Source organism: Schistocerca serialis, chromosome 3 (assembly GCF_023864345.2).
Source record: "Schistocerca serialis cubense isolate TAMUIC-IGC-003099 chromosome 3, iqSchSeri2.2, whole genome shotgun sequence".
NCBI lineage: Eukaryota > Metazoa > Arthropoda > Insecta > Orthoptera > Acrididae > Schistocerca > Schistocerca serialis.
Genome location: NC_064640.1, coordinates 209,418,586 through 209,441,184, shown reverse-complemented (window position 1 = coordinate 209,441,184; position 22,599 = coordinate 209,418,586). Strand labels below are relative to the sequence as shown.

Genomic DNA, 22,599 nt, shown 5'->3' with positions numbered 1-22,599 from the left:
AGGTCTTCCCCAGTCATGAGTCATAGGCTGGAATGTTCCGTCCTCCCTAAGACGCTGATCAATTGCTTCGAACGTCTTCCTGTCAGGACACCTTCGTTCTGGAAATCTGTCTCAGTACAAACGTACCACGTCACGGCTATTGCCGCGTGCTAATCCATACATCAAATGGGCATCTTCCAACTCCACATTTGTAAACACTGCACTGACTGTAAAACCACGTTCGTGATGAACGCTAACCTGTTGATGCTACGTACTGACGTGCTTGATGCTAGTACTGTAGAGCAATGAGTTGCATGTCAACATAAGCACCAATGTCAACATTACCTTCCTTCAATTGGGCCAACTGGCGGTGAATCGAGGAAGTACAGTACATACTGACGAAACTAAAATGAGCTCTAACATGGAAATTAAGCGTTTCCGGACACATGTCCACATAACATCTTTTCTTTATTTGTGTGTGAGGAATGTTTCCTGAAAGTTTGACCGTACGTTTTTGTAACACCCTGTATAATCATTTTTTTCTCAAAATATGACTTGGCTACTCCAGTTAAGAGTAAGACAGCTAAAAATGTAACTTATTCCTTCGAAAAAATTTTGAAGAATTTTACAAACATATAATGGAAAAGAATTTTATAATAAAATTTTGAAGAACTTATGAAGAAAATATAAAATTAATCATATTCAACTTTTATGGATTAAAAACTTCTGTTACTGAAAGATTTACTAGAACAGTAAACGAAAAAATGTGAAATAATTTGACTTGAAGCGAAAATAGAAATAGATGGATTTTGTTTCTAAATTAATTGATTAATATTATAATTCAAAACATTCAATAATAAAAATGAAACCAAAGGAGGTAAAAAATGAAATCATTTTATTGCAAACTGTTTATTCAACAAATTTTGAAGGTAGCAAGAGGAAATATTAAATATGTTATATAGTAAGAATAATAAAATCAAGGGAAATTTTGAAAAACGCCAGACAGCTAATTGGTCAACAGCAATTTTCCAAACTGAAAAAGTTATTCGTTCTAATTCAGTCATGTAAAATTTCATTTGGGGAAGAAATGAAAGGAAATTTTTATGAACAAGAATTACAAAAAATGTATTTGCACATGTCTATGTCTATCTTGTTCAGAAAGATATAAAAAAGAGAAATCAATATGTTTTTGTTAAATGGCATATATATATATATATATATATATATATATATATATATATATATATATATAAGTTTGTTTTTCTAAAAATGATTATAATTACATTTAATGATTCCATTTTTTAGAAAGGAATTCAGAAATTCTTTATTTTTTACCTTTATAATAAATTGTTTTTTGATAAATCATAGGTATCAAATTTAAGATATGTAATAATCGTAGGATTGAGGATTCAGCTGATAATTAGACATCACAGAAATATGAAAGATATGGCTATAGAACAACATGTTGACCTGGTGTAAATGATTCAAATTCTTTGTGTATGTGGAAAATACGATTCTAAATGTTATTACAATGAACTTTTAAAACGAATTCCGAGTGATGAACAGGCGAATATATTTGTATCATTTGAAAATACTGAACCAAATAATGATGAAGGGTACATAAATTCAAAAAAAGTGTGAACTATCAATCGATTGAAGATCTAAATTGTTTTTATAAGACTCCAAAGACAATTATTCAAATCAATGTGAGAAATGTAGTCTAAAATATTTCAAAAATAAAAACATATCTATATAAATGGATACTTTTAAACTTTAGCAGTATTAGAAAATTGTAATATAAAATATATTTTAAAAGCAACATGAGACGTGTTATTTCATAAAAATATAAAAATGTTAATATTACATGCTGATTTTATATTTATATTATGTTAAATTACCTTTTTTTCAAATATAAATAATGTTATTAGTTTTAGAGAAGATTAAGGTAGCTGGCAATACAGCTTAGGAATCAAAGAACATTATAACTAATTTATTTTTTAATGGAAATCATGAATATAATAAATGATCATTTTTAAAATGAAAAACGAAAAGTTTATTAGATTTTTATGAATAAAATATTCATTCGATTTTTAAAACTGATAATTGGAAAGAATTATTAGGTTTTTAAAACTGCAAAATTAAAATTTAAAAAATTAAAAAGTAAAATATTAAGTATTAAAAAATTAAAAACTGATTATGAAACGTGTTTATAAATTTAATAGGCGAATCTATAGCAGATGGCTGCAGGAAAATAAATCGGTATATCTAAGGTGGGTTAAAGGACACTTAGGTATTCAATATAATGAAGTAGCAGATGGTCTTGCAAAAGAAAGCATCAAAGAAGGGGACCCAATATTCACACAGCTTCTATATTCTGGCTTTCGCCACGTTACAAAAAGAAAAAAAAAGGAGTTATGCAATCAATGGGAACAGCAGTGGCAAACATCACAGCAGAAAAAGGGCTTTTCATCCGCTTCAGTCCAGTGCACTACACAAAGAAAACAACAGTGCTGTTAGGACAATCTGCCAAGGAGGTATGTAACATCAATTATTAGCATAAGGTTGGGGCATGCAGGTGTCCCTACACGCCTCTACAGGATTGGAGTAATGGACCCTCCCACATGCAGTGAACTTCCAGAAGGCAATGGGATTTTGACACTGGGATGTTCCAAATATGTTTCACATGAAAATAAACTATGCAATAACCTTGCAAAATTGATGATACCCTTAGCAACAAAGATCAAAACGTTAATGAGTGAGAATAATGTATATAATATAATCAATAGTTTAATATTTATATATATAGCTCTGACATAAAAAATGAATTGGTTGCAGTTTTGTAGTTGTATGTATGTATATATATATATATATATATATATATATATATATATATATATATATATACACTCCTGGAAATTGAAATAAGAACACCGTGAATCCATTGTCCCAGGAAGGGGAAACTTTATTGACACATTCCTGGGGTCAGATACATCACATGATCACACTGACAGAACCACAGGCACATAGACACAGGCAACAGAGCATGCACAATGTCGGCACTAGTACAGTGTATATCCACCTTTCGCAGCAATGCAGGCTGCTATTCTCCCATGGAGACGATCGTAGAGATGCTGGATGTAGTCCTGTGGAACGGCTTGCCATGCCATTTCCACCTGGCACCTCAGTTGGACCAGCGTTCGTGCTGGACGTGCAGACCGCGTGAGACGACGCTTCATCCAGTCCCAAATATGCTCAATGGGAGACAGATCCGGAGATCTTGCTGGCCAGGGTAGTTGACTTACACCTTCTAGAGCACGTTGGGTGGCACGGGATACATGCGGACGTGCATTGTCCTGTTGGAACAGCAAGTTCCCTTGCCGGTCTAGGAATGGTAGAACGATGGGTTCGATGACGGTTTGGATGTACCGTGCACTATTCAGTGTCCCCTCGACGATCACCAGTGGTGTACGGCCTGTGTAGGAGATCGCTCCCCACACCATGATGCCGGGTGTTGGCCCTGTGTGCCTCGGTCGTATGCAGTCCTGATTGTGGCGCTCACCTGCACGGCGCCAAACACGCATACGACCATCATTGGCACCAAGGCAGAAGCGACTCTCATCGCTGAAGACGACACGTCTCCATTCGTCCCTCCATTCACGCCTGCCGCGACACCACTGGAGGTGGGCTGCACGATGTTGGGGCGTGAGCGGAAGACGGCCTAACGGTGTGCGGGACCGTAGCCCAGCTTCATGGAGACGGTTGCGAATGGTCCTCGCCGATACCCCAGGAGCAACAGTGTCCCTAATTTGCTGGGAAGTGGCGGTGCGGTCCCCTACGGCACTGCGTAGGATCCTACGGTCTTGGCGTGCATCCGTGCGTCGCTGCGGTCCGGTCCCAGGTCGACGGGCACGTGCACCTTCCGCCGACCACTGGCGACAACATCGATGTACTGTGGAGACCTCACGCCCCACGTGTTGAGCAATTCGGCGGTACGTCCACCCGGCCTCCCGCATGCCCACTATACGCCTCCGCTCAAAGTCCGTCAACTGCACATATGGTTCACGTCCACGCTGTCGCGGCATGCTACCAGTGTTAAAGACTGCGATGGAGCTCCGTATGCCACGGCAAACTGGCTGACACTGACGGCGGCGGTGCACAAATGCTGCGCAGCTAGCGCCATTCGACGGCCAACACCGCGGTTCCTGGTGTGTCCGCTGTGCCGTGCGTGTGATCATTGCTTGTACAGCCCTCTCGCAGTGTCCGGAGCAAGTATGGTGGGTCTGACACACCGGTGTCAATGTGTTCTTTTTTCCATTTCCAGGAGTGTATAACTACAAAATTGCAAAAACTAATTCAGTTTTATGTCAGAGCTTTATCTCCACCTCTTGTAGCTAATTAAAGTTTGTGTGTACCTAGAATTTAACTGAAGTGACAACCTAAACAACTGTAATAGCTATATTGTTTGCTACAAGAAGCCAGTAAACAATTAATAAAAATATTATGAGGTAACCTGTGGACACGAGAATGCGTTTCCATATAGCCATTCCTTCCACTACTTTTTGTGCATGTGGTATGAGCTGTTGTTCCTTAGCATCAGCGATTGTGCACGATGAGACGGGCATAGTATAGACATACTTTAACACATACCATCCTGCTACGGCTAAAAAAATTGCAGCGACACTTTGCAAACCACTGTGATGCACATGGCAGAAGATATCACATACGTTTCTCTCCCACTGATCCAGGTATGGAGTATGAGAAGAATGACTGCTTAAATGCCCTTGTGCGTGCGGCAATTAGTTTAATCTTGTCTTCGTGGTCACTACTGGGGCGATATGTAGACGACTGGCAAAATATCTCTAGACTATTCACTTAATATTGGTTCAAATGGGTCTGAGCACTATGGGACTCAACTGCTGAGGCCATTAGTCCCCTAGAACTTAGAACTAGTTAAACCTAACTAACCGAAGGACATCACACACATCCATGCCCGAGGCAGGATTCGAACCTGCGACCGTAGCGGTCTCGCGGTTCCAGACTGCAGCGCCAGAACCGCGCGGCCACTTCGGCCGGCACTTAATATTGGTTCTCGAATTTTTTTTTTTTTTTTTTTTTTTTTTTTTTTTTTTTTTTTTTTTTTTTTTTTTTTTTTTTTTGTAGTAGGGTTTCACAAGATACTGGCGTCTCTCTTCACGTGTCAGCCAATTCAGGTGTCTCAGCATTTTGGTGACCCTCTTCCATTAGTCAAACAATCCTTTACCCATGCGCTTTTTTTTGTACCAGCACGTTCAATACCCCCATTAGTAATAACTGGTGTGGGTTCCATACCCTTGAGCAGTACTTTAAAATGGCATGCATGAGTGTTTAGTAACGTCTTTCCTTTATAGATGCCATCTTTAGTTTTTGGAGCGCGTAGCTTTACAAATATGGAATTAGTTTCTTTTACTAATCGAGTCTTTTATTTTTCGAAGGTTACACTGTCTTATCTCAAATTCTCCATTCCATAGAAATCAGCTGTTGCTGCAAATGTTATGGAGTGTTTTTCTTATCGTATATATGTCCACAAATTGGGTAAAGTTTAATTCTTTCACAGCCGTTAGCATTTCTACGCTTCGAAGATATATGTTGGTTCAAATGAAATTAATCACAACAAGAATTTTCGTTGGACCATTTAACAGGCAATGTGTGTGCTTTGAAACTTGCGAAACTCTGTCATCACTTCTCACGTTTAGCCATGAATTCGATTTTTTTAATACTACCACTAAGCGAGAATTACAGCACCGTGAGCAAACAGCAAATATTTACATAATGTGATTACTGCCTGACCGTCGCAGTGACATCTATCCTTACCCTCAGTGGTCCAGTGTCTCCGTTGCTGCTGCGGCTAGACGCATGACTCTGTGGTAGTCTATGCAGTTGCAAAGATTATAGACTTAAGTTGATGTGGGTGGTTTGTTGACAGGTGGGGAGGCAGAAGATGTCAATTGTTTAAGATGTGATTAACAGATGATGGATTCAGCGTTGAGTGTTGTGTTTAGTAATAATGCATACCAGGCTTAGAATGTTGAAGTAATGCCCAGAACATGGCAACGAATAATTTGCAATGGCAGCGCTTTTGTATATGTATCCAGAAACACGCCCCTCCCGTTCATTCTGTCACTTTGGATTTAAAGTGATTTAAGTACACCTAATAAATTAAAACTTTATTGTTAGACTTAATTGTTTATCGCGATAGTAGTCGTTTATGCATGCTGCATCACTGGTAATTCGTTTTATATAGGTATGGAAGATAGCCTGAGTGTAAGGTCGTACGAATCAGGTACTACTAGTGAAGAATATGAGATTTTAGCTGGGAATACCATCAATAGACCCCAGCTCCATATTGCAGATGACGGTAGCATTGATGACTTAAGAAAAAATTTGAGAGAAGTATTGTCAGAAGACTGCCAGAGTCCGAAAATGGAAAATAGCATAAATAATGCAGCTGTTACCCAGTCCTCAGATGCAGAAGCTATTAAAATTGTCGGCAAAAGCATATTTTATAATGAGGACTCGGACATTTCAAACTCGCCATCAAATGAAGTAGAGAAGGAAGACACCATGAAGAATGAAGAATTGACAAATGGTGAGCAGAGTTCGTTATTGTTAAGAAGTGCAATGAATGTTGATACATTTATAAATGTAATTTCACTAGCTGGAATCTACAATTACTCTTATTTTGTAGTAGTAAACACCCCTTGTATTGAAATAAATTTACCATTGCGGCAACATTTCCCCCCCCCCCCCCCCTCTCCGGAATGAATGTTAAGAAAGTGTGCTGTGCATATGTAAATTAGATAATTCGTGTATAATTAGCGTTTTTTCACACTTATGAATTACGAAGCCATCACCACATAAAAGTAGAAATTCAGGATTGTTGTATGGATGATCCCGGAGTGAGATAAGTATAATTGTTGGCTAGGACACTGATTTTGCACTTGTGCAGTACTTGTGTAGGCCTATGTAAATGATTGGCATTTTTACCATGGTGGGTGACTGACGATATTCTAAGTTGAGTAAAAATATTGAGCATATGAAGACTTTTATGCTGCAACTGGAATATGTATGGACCACATCAGCGTGACTGTAAAGACAGCGCATGCCTCTTTACTTATTATCTTGCAGCAGGAAGACTAATGTTTTGTGGTGAGTGGGTGGTAGTGCTCCCCGCCCGCCCCTCCTCCCCCCCAATATTGGTTGACAAGACAGACTGATCTGTGATGTAGCCCAAGGTGTTATTAATATTGGAAGGTGATTCTTTATTTGTGAGTTATCAAACCCAATAAATGTGAATACAAAATAAATGCGGCAGCCAAATCAACCTGTAGCATAGCTCAAGTCTTTGTTCACTTCTTTTTTAACACATATTTCATTATAAATAATTAAAACTGTGAAGTAAATTCAGAAGAACTGTTGTACATAATAGACATATCTCTGGTCAGTATTTCAGTGTATATTATGTATATATTAGTGTATATATTGTACATCAGCTACGAATGATGTAAGGGAGCCACTGTGCAACTTTTACTGTAGTTTTGTGTACAGTGTTATGAAGCAGGCAATGGCAGTCAGTAAAAGTTGAAAGTATAGTTCCACGTTCTGGCTCCAGGAGGGCCAATTGGGTCCATCCAACCACCATGTCATTCCCTACCAGCAGCATAGTTGGATATAGTGTGGAGGAGTGTGTGTTCAGCACACCACTCTGCCAGTCATTGTCAGGTATCTTCCTTTTGGAACTGCTTCTAAGTAACTCCTCATTTTGCCTCACAAGGCTAAGTGCACACTATATCAGTCTTCCCACGATTTCCTCACATCGTGGCTATGACTGCTTTCCTCACATCCTGGCTATGACTGCTTCATGTCAATGTTTATTTATTCACCCATAAAGTCTTTCCAGTTTGTGAGATACAGTACCCCCCCCCCCACTCTCTCTCTCTCTCTCTCTCTCTCTCTCTCTCTGCTTGTAGTAGCTGCCCTGTCTTGTTTCAAGTCTCTTGTATTTCAAATGTTCTAAAAATTCTGCTATTGAATAGAAGCACGCACACACACACACACACACACACACACACACACACACTCACACTCTCTCTCTCTCTCTCTCTCTCTCTCTCTCTCTCTGCTTGTAGTAGCTGCCCTGTCTTGTTTCAAGTCTCTTGTATTTCAAATGTTCTAAAAATTCTGCTATTGAATAGAAGCAGTGATGTAATAAGAATGTGCATAGGGTTTTTAAAAAAAAAGTTACTTTTGTAAATTTTGCATAGCGCCATCTGCAGTGGACATTTTATAAGCTAATGTCACCACTGATGGGACATGAATCTTTTGCATTCCATCATGCTCATAGATATTGAAGTTTTATTTAAGTCTGTTAAATTTTTTCTAACATCTTTACAAATTTCTGGTAAATACGTACAGTGAATTGGGAGGATTGATGAGTGTTGAAAAAGAGCTTTGAAAGAATGTTGCATTTATTTTACAGTTATCTTCTGAGTTAAGAGAATGACTGAACTAGGTAGTGTAATACACCAGAATCTAATTCCATATAATAGGATACTGTGAAATTGGGCAGTGTAGGTGATTCAGACAGTGTGACAGCTTATTTGTAGAGTAGACCAGAACATATAATTTAACATATTTTATTTAGTGTCCCATTTATTTTGTTTACATGTGTGTGCCATTAGAATTAATTCTGAAGCCATATGCTTAAAAATTTGGATTCAATTATATTGTGTTTGTATTTAGTGATGTTTTCTCATTGTGCTGAACACTGCCAGCCGTTGTGGCTGAGCAGTTCTAGGTGCTTCAGTCTGGAACTGCGTGACCGCTGCGGTCGCAGGTTCGAATCCTGCCTCGTGCATGGATGTGTGTGATGTCTTTAGGTTGGTTAGGTTTAAGTAGTTCTAAGTTCCAGGGGACTGATGACCTCAGATGTTAAGTCCCATAGTGCTCAGAGCCATTTGAACCATTTTTTACTGAACACTGGAATCTTGTGCCACTGCAGGCATTGCTGGGAGTAAAACTGCTATGTTGATCATAGCAAGAAAATGCATTAAACCAAGTCATATTAGCATAAACCTCCTGTGTAACTTTATGGGACCTGCCTTTTGCCTCTGTACAGTGCGCCTAATTTTCAAATATCACTATTGCAGCTTTTTGAAGAATTTAAGCAAACTGATATTTGTTCAAGAATATTTTATATTGCCTAATTTTCACAATACTGTCACAGTTCAAGAGCTTTATTTATGAAGCCTGTACTGAAAGTAATGAGCAACCCATTTTTAAAATTCCATTTCCATCGATTTAACAAAACAAATGTAGGATTGTAATCTAGAAAGCTAACACCACATGTTTCCTTATTGTGACTTCATTATTATCTATAATGTGATCACAGACTGTTCATCCAAAATGGCTGACACCAATGTTTCATTTTGGTGGCATGCCGTCATTGAATTCTTTATTAATGAGGGAAAATGTGCTGCTGAAATTCACCTTAAACTTGAACGTGACTATGGAGAGTCTACATGGGCGCCAGATAGTGGTACAAAATGCCTGGGCATTGATAAATTGAGGCAAATGCCCAGGATAATTGCCTGGGCAAATGCCCACAATTCATAAATGCCCAGGCATTTATGCATTTTAAAGATTAATTGATAAGCAGTGCTTATAATAAAATTAAGCTGATATTTTGTATTGGAAAAGTTGTTTTGCAACACTGCTTCTGAAGTGGTTGGGTAACAGAGTTAAAAAGTTGCTTGAGAGTTAGGGGATGGTTATGTGAGGAATTAAATTAGACTGTAAAAATAACTTTTTACATATTTAATAATGTCAACTCTTGGAGTAGTGTATGATAAAAAAAGAAAACAATATGCAAGTTTAAAAGTAATTTTTGAAATAAAGTGTAGTTTATATTAAGCAGCCAGTGCTTATGTAGTTTTTCTTGCTTATACTATATTGCTGCAAAAAATTAAGAGGACAAAAGTTTATCCATAATGATTTTAATTAGGAAAGTGTCATGTTCCGATTCCACTATTCCAAGAATCGCCGATTCTCTAGGAATTGACAAGTATTGGAATCAAACAATTCCAGCATCTTGTTCATCAATTCTTTGTTATTAAATCTTTTTTGTGTATGTGTTCTCATTTTATCTTCACAGCAGTGCAATCATTTGAAAGTAGATAAAGAAAGAAGTAGAATAGAACACTAAAAATAGTCTGTCTCAAATGTCACTACATCTGACACCAAAGCATTTTTTTCACTGAAAACAATTTAACATTTAAGAAAGCATTTATCGCCAAGAAGCACATGCCAGCTGTTTAATACATTCAGTAATAATTTTGTTGTTAATAATCATTCTTCAAGATTATTCAGAAATCTAACATGGATTATAAAGTGTGTTATGTTACAAAGCGATGACCCAAGGATAATGTTTTTTTCATACCGGCTTACCACTACACAGCTGTTCTACACAGTGTGTGTATGTGTGTGTGTGAAGAGAAGAACGGGTAAAAAGAGAAAGGACATCGTACATGATAAGCTGCTGTCAGCAACATGCACCCATCATTGGTACTGCAAGTTAGAATGCTTGTAAAAAAAAAAAAAGATTCTCTCTTCTTTCCTTTCATTCTTAATAATAGAGGCAATGAATAACATACATATGTCTAAGTGTAAACATTTACTAACTTTTAATATCAGCAGTATTGTTCCATCCCTTATTTTAATTGGTAAATTATGAAAAACTTTAAAAAGTGTTTTTTTATATAAATGCCCAGACTCTGGGAATTTAAAACTGCTTTGGGCAAATGCCCATTTACAAGGGTTGGAACTTTGATAGTGGCAACTATTTATTTACAGCTCATGCAAAATAGATATGTTTCAAAGTTTTACTGACCCTTTGCCAGCGATGTGGAAGTCGTTGTTGGGTGAAAAATTTCAAAGATGGTAACACTGGTATCCAAGATGAGCCTAATAGCAGTTGCCCTTGAACTGTCTTCATGGAATGCAGCAAGGATAGAGTTGAATGATTTTCTTGAACTTTGACTAGCTATAAATGCTGCTCACTATATCCAGACACTTCTAAGGTTCTGTCGTGCACTGTGCAATAAACATCATGGGGAAATCAACCTGCAACAGGATGATGCGTGTCCTCACACTGCTCATGTCACTGTACAGAAGAGCAGGACATTTGGGTGGGAAAATCCTGCACATCCTTCCTACAATCCCGACTTGACACCCTCTGACTACCTACTTTTCGGTTCTGTCAGATGTGAGGCCATTGCTATGAGACAGTGGAGGATGTTCAATAAGCAGAGCATCAGTGTCTTCAGGAAACTGGCACAGAGTTTTACTGCAGCTGTATTTTTGAATTTGTATAATGATAGGAACAATGTATGCAAACAAATGGGGACTATGTTGAAAACTGACACAAAATATATAGATTAATATGACGTACTTTGTTTGTCTAAAAAACAAAGATTAAATATTATGCTCTTTGCTTTCATTATGGCTCTCATATATTTGTCAAATGCCTTCTTAAATAAACACAAGCCTAGCTAACAGTGTGTATTAAATTGGGAAACTGCAGTTGCTATTAGGCACTGATCTATCAGCACACATACACTCCTAGTGATTGTCCTTCGAGTCACATTTACATACTGTGTTTATATAGTGGAAAGGAAGTGGGAAAAGGGGAGGAGTACAGAGAGAGCCTACGTACAAAAGGTATATGTCTCAATGCTGTTTAAAAATACGTTCAGTAAAGGGATGTAAGCTTTCAAATAGTTCGAAGCACCTCAAAGCCCAGTTTTTTACTCAAGTCTGCTGTTTACAAAAGGTAGTTAAAAAGTTTTAACCATCACAATGGAAATATAAATGTATGTACCAGAAGTTATTTTGTTTTTGTTTGACAGTATATGTATACAGGTGTAATACACTTTGAAATCCCCACACCACAGTACCATAGCACACTGCCAGGGGAGCTCAAACAAAATGACACACCTTTGGTAAAGTTTAGTTTCATGCAGTAATTCATTTTCGACAGCAGTGGAAATATTGCAGCTGTGGCATGCCAATCCAGATGACTTCTTTATCTGTCTAGGTTGGCCTGACACAGCTGTAACATGTCCACGTCTGCCAAAGATCAATTACTGAATGACAATCTACTTTATCAACAGACTGTGCCATTTTGTTTAGGCTTTTGTAGTTGCATGCTACAGTATTGTGCCATGGGAAATGCAAATTGAATTATTACTGCAGACATGCACCAGCAAACAAACAATAAATTTTATTTATTTATTTACTGACTTACTTTCGATGTGATATTTTCATCCCCCCCCCCCCCCAATATCTCTCTCTCTCTCTCTCTCTCTCTCTCTCTCTCTCTCTCTCTCTCTCTCTCTCTCTCTCTCTCTCTGTGTGTGTGTGTGTGTGTGTGTGTGTGTGTGTGTGTGTGTGTGTGTGTACTGGTCCTTATTTATGTGCATCTACCTTAGATTTTCTGAAACATCCACTCCACTGCTTAATGAAACAGTATCATAGTTATTACGCAGTGCATCTTTTACTATGCTAGAAACGTCTAATAATGTTTTTGAATGTGTGTAAAAGTTTAGTGAATAGAAAACTGTTAGTGACAAATAGTAATTTCTCTTGGTTCTTCTCATTGAAGAAAAATAATGGAGACACAAATTTTTCAAACTATCCATTGCCCACTGTTGTGAAACCAGTAAACATGCAAAAATTATATTTTATGGAAAGGCTAATTTCTCGTACTGCCAATGAAACTTGTCAAGGGGGGAATATTCAATTATAGCTGGCTTTTGGAACTCGGAGGTGAGTGGATAGCAGGCACTAATGAGATCAAAAAGTGAATAAATGTAACAAATAAACTTTGACTGAAATATTGATGTATGAAGGAAGGTTTAAAAGTTTTTCCAGTTGTAATGATGTTTGTACAATTAGCTGCAATAGTTTTAACATTTTCTTTTCATGAAGAAAAACTCTTTTTGGCTATGTTATATAATGTGTGTGTGTATAATTGATTCCTCCACCACTTTTGTGTTGAATATGAAATAGATGTATATTTAAGAGATTGTTTCCTTGTTTGTGCTAGTGTAGTAATGCAGCTACTAAAAGATCTACTCATTTAACCAGCAATTTTTCAGTTCCAGATGTGCAACAGGAGTGTACTATTTTTAATGGAGTAACATATCTCGGTTCAGCTGCCATAAATGCTCCTAAAAGTGAAGCAGAGATTCAGAGGAATATGGCAATATTAAATGAACAGTCTATAGAAAGTGGAATTAAAATTTCTGTGTCCGTTCCAAGCTCTTCCGATGGAACAGTTGTGTGAGTGTTAATATTGTGACAAATGAATCTTTTATTCCATTTTACTTTCAGGCATGCACTGCATCTGTCCTAACTTTGTAACCAGATCAAATCTGTCTTTACATATTTTCTAACAGTATGTTTAATTAATTATGTGCTTTAGTTCATTATGTGCCATGTTTCCCCAACATTCAACAAAATGCCAAATTTATGTCTTATGTTGTAGCCATTGTTGACATGATACAAAGATATACTTAATTTGAGAATGGCTGTAAAAGGTAGTATACTGCAGTAAATTTTTAATTATTGCATCTCTTCATAATGATTGAGACAAATTCACCCTGCACCTAAGGTGTCTTGTATTTTACTTTTAATCTTCTCTGTATGAGGAAGCTTCATTTGCTGCATATTCTTGCAACTATTTTATTATGAAAATATGTGTGTTCTGTTTCTTTGAAGTTTGTTTGGTTTTGTTTGTGAGTGTAATGCAACAGAGATATTACTTTCTCATGCTCTGATTTTATTTCATTTGTGTTGAAGGAAAGGAAGTGAAAAAAAGTGATCTGTGTAGGCCTGCATACATGAGAGAATTAACAAGTGCTATTACTAAAGGATCATAACAAATAAAGTCAGTGTGAACTAATCCACCAACTAAAATACAACCGTGCTTATGACACTGTGCTTATTGTAGTCAGTCAGCCCTAAGGAAGACAGCTTGCTCTTTATTTAATGCTTTACTCATTTTCAACAAAACATCTCTGTTTCCTCATTACAAACAGGACAATCAAATATTCTCAGTGCCCAGTCATTATCATAACATAAATTATGCTGTTGTGATACTCATTAAGAGTACATTTATTGAGTGTGCAGCAAAACACTAAAAGTAATTAGTATTTCACCCCCTGAGTACATGCAGCAGTACTGTGAAACCAATAGTCACTGTTAAAAGTATTTATCCATCTTCATGTTTCATTTTCACCACCAATAAACATATTTTCACCAAGTATGGCACCTGCCTGTTTTGAGGCCAGTCTTATCAGTTCGACATATGAAATTTTTGTCAAAGAAAAATGCTTTGTCTGTAGTTTAAAACAGATAGAATACTTCATGTTGGCACTGAGTGTTGTATGATACCTCCACTCAGCAATACTTGTTTGTACGTAGTCCACCTATACATCATAACAATGAAATTTAGAATATCTTCAGATGCACCAGACAAAAGTTACCTGCCAAGATTAGAAAAGAGATCAAGTGTGAAAATCACTTGGGAGGTAATATTAATAGCTCCTTGAGGCTTTTGTAAAATCAGACATGTACATAATCAGTGACTGAAGCAAAGAATGGAAAAGACCTTACTGTAGCAAGTTTATCAGTTACTCTTCTTTCTTGTCTTGTGCCCTGTCATTAAAACAGATACAACACAAAAGGAACAAAAATCTTCTGTTGCTTATCACAGTTCTTGTAATCTCAATCCTGTGTCATGTGCTGTCCACAGTTCAGTGACAATGTGGTTTGCTTTTTCAGTCGTGAAGAGGTACAGCAATCCAAACAATGCCATTATTTCCACTTTGTAGTTTCTTTAGTATCCCTTTCTCTTGAAACTGTACACTTTCTTTCTTAGACTGAGTATCTAAGATTGTTTATCTTATTATTTTGTCAGTCATTGCCATACTAAGTATTGTCCATAAAGCCTCGGTTTCACTTGTCACCCTTTTGGCACCATGTTTAGGTCCAGGAAATATATTTACGATAGTCTTTCTTGTGTTTTTTTCATTTTTTGTCAGATTAGCACACATTTCATTCCATTTACATGTTTTATCACAGCTGTGGGGGAAGAAGAGGCACTTATCACACAAAGTAACCACAGTTCAGATTCTGAACAAGAACATGATTCAGATGATGACCGTGAATATTCACTCTCCACTTGTGATATTTTTATTGGAGGGGATAAAACATGTAAATGGAATGAAATGTGTGCCAATGTGACAAAAAATGAAAAAAAAAACCAAAAAGAAAGAATATTGTAAATATATTTCCTGCACCTAAACATGGTGGCAAAGGGGTGACAAGTGAAACCGAGGCTTTATGGAAAATACTTAGCTTGGAAATGAGTGAAAAAATACTAAGATATACAAACTTAGATACTCAGTCTAAGAAAGAAAGTGTGTGTGCAGTTTCAGAGAAAGGGATACTAAAGAAACTACAGAGTAGAAATAATGGCATTGTTTGGATTGCTGTACCTCTTCAAGACTAAAGAAACAAAAGAAACAAACCACAGTGTCATTGAACTGTGGACAGCAGGTGACACAGGATTGAGATTACAAGAGCTGTGATGAGCTACAGAAGATTTTTGTTCCTTTTGTGTTGTATCCATTTTGATGACAAGGGCACAAGACAAGAAAGAAGAGTAACTGATAAACTTGCTAAAATAAGGGCAAATATTAAATGACTTTTTGATGAACTGCAAGATCACTTACAGGGTAGGCATATTTTTGATAGATGAGAAGTTGCAAGCCTTCAGCGAATGTTGTTCTTTTGTTCAGTGTATCCTGCACGAACTGGTGAAGCACGGGATAAAGATTTTTTTTTTTTTTAGCGTATTGAAGTGTATTGTGGGAAACAATCTACAAGACCAAACAATGCTTCTCTCCCTTTGATGTTGTAGGTAGGCCTGTTACTCACATTGAAGACTCTTGTTAAAAAAGGGGGCTAATATGCATCGGTACCTTGAGAAAAAACAAATGCTATATCCCACAACAATTTTTGCCTGAGAATGGTGGGGCTATGCATTCCTCTCTATTTGGTTTCCAAAATGGTATGACATTAGTTTCATATGTATAATAATAATAACAACAATAAGACAGTTTTAGTACTTTCAATTATGCATATATGCTCTAATGGATATGGAAGGAATCAGTAATCTGTACTCATATCGTTTTTCATGCAAATGTGATAAATCCGAAAAACAGAAAAAAAAGGATTTTCTTGAAAGACTTGGTATTTTCCCTTATGAAACCTCAGCTAATGGAAAGAGCTGCTTCCTGCCACCATAGCAACATTGCTCAAGAAATACTAACAAGGGGAGGCCACGGTGTTGGGATCACAGAGTTACTTCAAACTTTGAACATCTTTAGTAGGCCATTAAAACAACATAATGTGCAAGTAGTATCGTGCACATATTTAAGTCAAGTTGGTTTAACCTTGTTTTATTATGAGCTGAAATGTTCATTTCCATTTTGGCACAGTTATAATTAGCAATACCTATGGATTATTGTCAAAACTCCAAACTCTGAGCCATCTGTACCTGGATTAGGTAGTACAGTGTAGAAAGGAAGATTAAGGTTATGCACTCCATAAACGACAAGGCATTGGAGATGGAACTCAAATGAGGGAACTTAATTGGCCATGTCCTTTCATGGGAACTATCCCGGCATTTGCCTTGAAAATCTCTGAACATCTAAATCTGGATGGCAAGATAGGAATTTGAATCACTGCCCTCAAGTCCAGTGTCTTACCACCTCAATTGGTAAGTATACAGAATTGTGAAGTATACAAATTTTAGTTATGGCCACCAGTCGGATCTTAAAAATTTATTGAATCTACCAGTAGTGGCCCCCCCATGAACCATGGACCTTGCCGTTGGTGGGGAGGCTTGCGTGCCTCAGCGATACAGATAGCCATACCGTAGGTGCAACCACAACGGAGGGGTATCTGTTGAGAGGCCAGACAAACGTGTGGTTCCTGAAGAGGGGCAGCAGCCTTTTCAGTAGTTGCAAGGGCAACAGTCTGGATGATTGACTGATCTGGCCTTGTAACAATAACCAAAACGGCCTTGCTGTGCTGGTACTGCGAACGGCTGAAAGCAAGGGGAAACTACAGCCGTAATTTTTCCCGAGGGCATGCAGCTTTATTGTATGATTACATGATGATGGCGTCCTCTTGGGTAAAATATTCCGGAGGTAAAATAGTCCCCCATTCGGATCTCCGGGCGGGGACTACTCAAGAGGATGTCGTTATCAGGAGAAAGAAAACTGGCGTTCTACGGATCGGAGCGTGGAATGTCAGATCCCTTAATCGGGCAGGTAGGTTAGAAAATTTAAAAAGGGAAATGGATAGGTTGAAGTTAGATATAGTGGGAATTAGTGAAGTTCGGTGGCAGGAGGAACAAGACTTTTGGTCATGTGAATACAGGGTTATAAACACAAAATCAAATAGGGGTAATGCAGGAGTAGGTTTAATAATGAATAGGAAAATAGGAATGCGGGTAAGCTACTACAAACAGCATAGTGAACGCATTATTGTGGCCAAGATAGATACGAAGCCCACATCTACTACAGTAGTTCAAGTTTATATGCCAACTAGCTCTGCAGATGACGAAGAAATTGAAGAAATGTATGATGAAATAAAAGAAATTATTCAGATTGTGAAGGGAGACGAAAATTTAATAGTCATGGGTGACTGGAATTCGAGTGTAGGAAAAGGGAGAGAAGGAAACATAGTAGGTGAATATGGATTGGGGGACAGAAATGAAAGAGGAAGCTGCCTGGTAGAATTTTGCACAGAGCACAACATAATCATAACTAACACTTGGTTTAAGAATCATGAAAGAAGATTGTATACATGGAAGAACCCTGGAGATACTAAAAGGTATCAGATAGATTATATAATGGTAAGACAGAGATTTAGGAACCAGGTTTAAAATTGTAAGACATTTCCAGGGGCAGATGTGGACTCTGACCACAATCTATTGGTTATGACCTGTAGATTAAACTGAAGAAACTGCAAGAAGGTGGGAATTTAAGGAGATGGGACCTGGATAAACTAAAAGAACCAGAGGTTGTACAGAGATTCAGGGAGAGCATAAGGGAGCAATTGACAGGAATGGGGGAAATAAATACAGTAGAAGAAGAATGGGTAGCTTTGAGGGATGAAGTAGTGAAGGCAGCAGAGGATCAAGTAGGTAAAAAGACGAGGGCTAGTAGAAATCCTTGGGTAACAGAAGAAATATTGAATTTAATTGATGAAAGGAGAAAATATAAAAATGCAGTAAATGAAGCAGGCAAAAAGGAATACAAACGTCTCAAAAATGAGATCGACAGGAAGTGCAAAATGGCTAAGCAGGGATGGCTAGAGGACAAATGTAAGGATGTAGAGGCCTATCTCACTAGGGGTAAGATAGATACCGCCAACAGGAAAATTAAAGAGACCTTTGGAGATAAGAGAACGACTTGTATGAATATCAAGAGCTCAGATGGAAACCCAGTTCTAAGCAAAGAAGGGAAAGCAGAAAGGTGGAAGGAGTGCATAGAGGGTCTATACAAGGGTGATGTACTTGAGGACAATATTATGGAAATGGAAGAGGATGTAGATGAAGATGAAATGGGAGATACGATACTGCGTGAAGAGTTTGACAGAGCACTGAAAGACCTGAGTCGAAACAAGGCCCCCGGAGTAGACAATATTCCATTGGAACTACTGACGGCCGTGGGAGAGCCAGTCCTGACAAAACTCTACCATCTGGTGAGCAAGATGCATGAAACAGGCGAAATACCCTCAGACTTCAAGAAGAATATAATAATTCCAGTCCCAAAGAAAGCAGGTGTTGACAGATGTGAAAATTACCGAACTATCAGCTTAATAAGTCACAGCTGCAAAATACTAACACAAATTCTTTACAGACGAATGGAAAAACTAGTAGAAGCCAACCTCGGGGAAGATCAGTTTGGATTCCGTAGAAATACTGGAACACGTGAGGCAACACTGACATTACGACTTATTTTAGGAGAAAGATTAAGGAAAGGCAAACCTACGTTTCTAGCATTTGTAGACTTAGAGAAAGCTTTTGACAATGTTGACTGGAATACTCTCTTTCAAATTCTGGAGGTGGCAGGGGTAAAATACAGGGAGCGAAAGGCTATTTACAATTTGTACAGAAACCAGATGGCAGTTATAAGAATCGAGGGACATGAAAGGGAAGCAGTGGTTGGGAAGGGAGTAAGACAGGGTTGTAGCCTGTCCCCGATGTTGTTCAATCTGTATATTGAGCAAGCAGTAAAGGAAACAAAAGAAAAATTCGGAGTAGGTATTAAAATTCATGGAGAAGAAATAAAAACTTTGAGGTTCGCCGATGACATTGTAATTCTGTCAGAGACAGCAAAGGACTTGGAAGAGCAGTTGAATGGAATGGACAGTGTCTTGAAAGGAGGATATAAGATGAACATCAACAAAAGCAAAACAAGGATAATGGAATGTAGTCTAATTAAGTCTGGTGATGCTGAGGGATTTAGATTATGAAATGAGGCACTTAAAGTAGTAAAGGAGTTTTGCTATTTGGGGAGCAAAATATCTGATGATGGTCGAAGTAGAGAGGATATAAAATGTAGGCTGGCAATGGCAAGGAAAGCGTTTCTGAAGAAGAGAAATTTGTTAACATCCAGTATTGATTTAAGTGTCAGGAAGTCATTTCTGAAAGTATTCGTATGGAGTGTAGCCATGTATGGAAGTGAAACATGGACGATAAATAGTTTGGACAAGAAGAGAATAGAAGCTTTCGAAATGTGGTGCTACAGAAGAATGCTGAAGATTAGATGGGTAGATCACATAACTAATGAGGAAGTATTGAATAGGATTGGGGAGAAGAGAAGTTTGTGGCACAACTTGACTAGAAGAAGGGATCGGTTGGTAGGACATGTTCTGAGGCATGAAGGGATCACCAATTTAGTATTGGAGGGCAGCGTGGAGGGTAAAAATCGTAGGGGGAGACCAAGAGATGAATACACTAAGCAGATTCAGAAGGATGTATGTTGCAGTAGGTACTGGGAGATGAAAAAGCTTGCACAGGATAGAGTAGCATGGAGAGCTGCATCAAACCAGTCTCAGGACTGAAGACCACAACAACAACAACCAGTAGTGGCATCAACCATTTGCTTCAATTATTCTGTCAAGGAAAAAAAGTTTTCTAGGCATTAGTTTCTCATTTGGGTCACTTACCAATTGAGGTGGTAAGACACTGGACTTGAGGGCAGTGATTCAAATTCCCATCTTGCCATCCAGATTTAGATGTTAAGCGATTTTCAAGGCAAATGCCATAATAGTTCCCATGAAAGGACATGGCCAATTAAGTCCCCTCATTTGAGCTCCATCTCCAATGCCTTGTTGTTTATGGAGTGCATAACCTTAATCTTACTTTCTTCATGTTTCTCACTTGAACTTACTTTAGTCTGGAAGAATTGAACCTTGAACGAAATGTGTTCATAAAGCCACTGGAGGCATCAGTGGAAGTCACTCACCCATGAGGCCTGTGCTTGTAATCATGCATGAACTGCAAGCTGAAATAATACTTGTGCAGAATTGTGAAGTTCATGTATTGTATAAGAGGGACAGCTAATATAATTTGCGCACAGTAGGGTTGCTAGATGCAAAAACACATACAATTGTCAGCTGCACTCGGCTTGGATGATAAATCCTAAACACTGTCTGAGAGTTATAAATATTCAAAGCATTATTTAAAACAATTCTGCCAACACTTATGATCTGTTGTCAGTGAAAAGTGGTGATCTGGGGAGAGATCTTACTCTTCTAATGTTTTGGAGAGGCACAACAGTGTTACTCTTTTCGTCATGCTGTAGGGAGCCTCCAGGTACAACCTCAGATCATGGCTGATAGTGATTGAGGGAACTCTGATGCACTACAGCATGTCAAAGACACCATGGGGCCTCCTGCGTTACCTCTTGTGTGACAGTATTGTGGTGCCATTTTCCAGCAGGACTATGCTCGTCCACACATGGCACTTGTCCCTGTGAACTGTCTGCTTAATGTTGAGGCACTCCCATGGCCACTTCGTCCAGTGGCTCTCTATACTTCTTGTACCTCTACCAAAGGACATTGCACTTGGCAATGCAATCTTCCTCTTATAATTATAGGTAGTCCATGTCATGACAGGAGATATGGTGCCTGGTTAATACCCACTGCAAGGAATATAGGATGTATGTGGAAGTACAGGAGATGTGTTTCTTACCTCTACAGTGTATGGATGGCATGGTGATAATACACTGAATTCACATTCAGGAGGGCTGGGATTCAGTTCTGAGGATGGCTATCCAGATGTGCTTTGTGTGGTTTCCTTAAATTGTTTGAGGCAAATGACAAACTATTCCATTTGGAAAAGGCCGTTGCCGACTCCCTTTCCCATCCATGTCAAATCTGTGGTTATGCACTGTCTCGAATGACCTTATCACTGATAGGACATTAAAACCCTAATATCCCTCTCCCACCCCCGTCCCCACCCCCCTCAACCCCTGCCCCAGTTTGTAATGGAGCTGTTGAAATAGAGGTGCTGTTGGTAATTGCTGCTTGTGATGTAAACAGTGGTTTTTGTGGAATCTTCAGTGAGGTACAGATTGATTGAACAAAGTAACTCCATGAGCAAGGAAGAATGGATTAAATGAGTGGGAGGTAATATGTTACTTCAAATAAAGCATCAACCAACAAATAAAAATCTAAAAGAGCCCTTCTAAATACGTGTGGCCCTCAAATAATTTTTCTGATGTTTGGGAGCTCCACCTTTTGAGCAGGAACTGCCTTCAACTTCTGAGTATGTTTTACAAATCATATTTAAGTCACCAGTGAGCCTGAACCAGGTGATAGTGTGAGATTATAGCTGACCAGAAAGGATTCCTCAAAACAGGAACTGGTCTGCCTAGTGCAGTACCATTAGAGTGCATGTGACAGTTCTGTAGGTTTGTTTGTTTGTGACACAGTCAAAAAAATATCAATTGTGGCTGAAAATATAATTTGTCATGGTTAAGAGGAAGGAGATTGTGGGTTAGGAGTCAGTTTGATATTGAGAGGTGTAGTGTTGTATGGCAGTGAGACCATAGTCAGTGCAGTTCATTTATTTGCTATGGAGATGGCATCAACAATGACACAGTATTAGGTTTTTTTGATGTACAAAAGTTGACTACAGATAATATGTTTAAATTTGTTGCCCCACAAAGACAGTGGGGTGCAGTATCTGGCAATGATGATGTGTCTCATGTGCTTGGATTTACACTGAGATGACAAAAGTCATGATACAGTGATATGCACATATACAAGTGGCAGTAGTATCCCATACACATGATATAAAAGGGCAATGCATTGGCTGAGCTGACATTTGTGGTGATTCATGTGAGAAGGTTTCCAACATGATTATGGCTGCACGATGGGATTTAACAGACTTTGAACATGGAATGGTAGTTGCCACTAGACATTCATTTTGGAACT

The 22,599-nt window shown here is 38.3% G+C and overlaps 1 protein-coding gene across 1 annotated transcript in view; it reads left to right on the top strand.

Moving 5' to 3' along the window:
- The first annotated feature begins 5,948 nt into the window (after positions 1-5,948).
- LOC126469928 (rab GTPase-activating protein 1-like) overlaps positions 5,949-22,599 on the top strand; it is a 157,820-nt gene continuing 141,169 nt past the window's right edge. The window contains exons 1-2 of the mRNA XM_050097325.1: positions 5,949-6,604; positions 13,173-13,356. Coding sequence (XP_049953282.1) covers positions 6,262-6,604; positions 13,173-13,356 — 527 coding nt within the window. The 5' untranslated portion in view covers positions 5,949-6,261. The remainder of the gene's footprint in view (positions 6,605-13,172; positions 13,357-22,599) is intronic.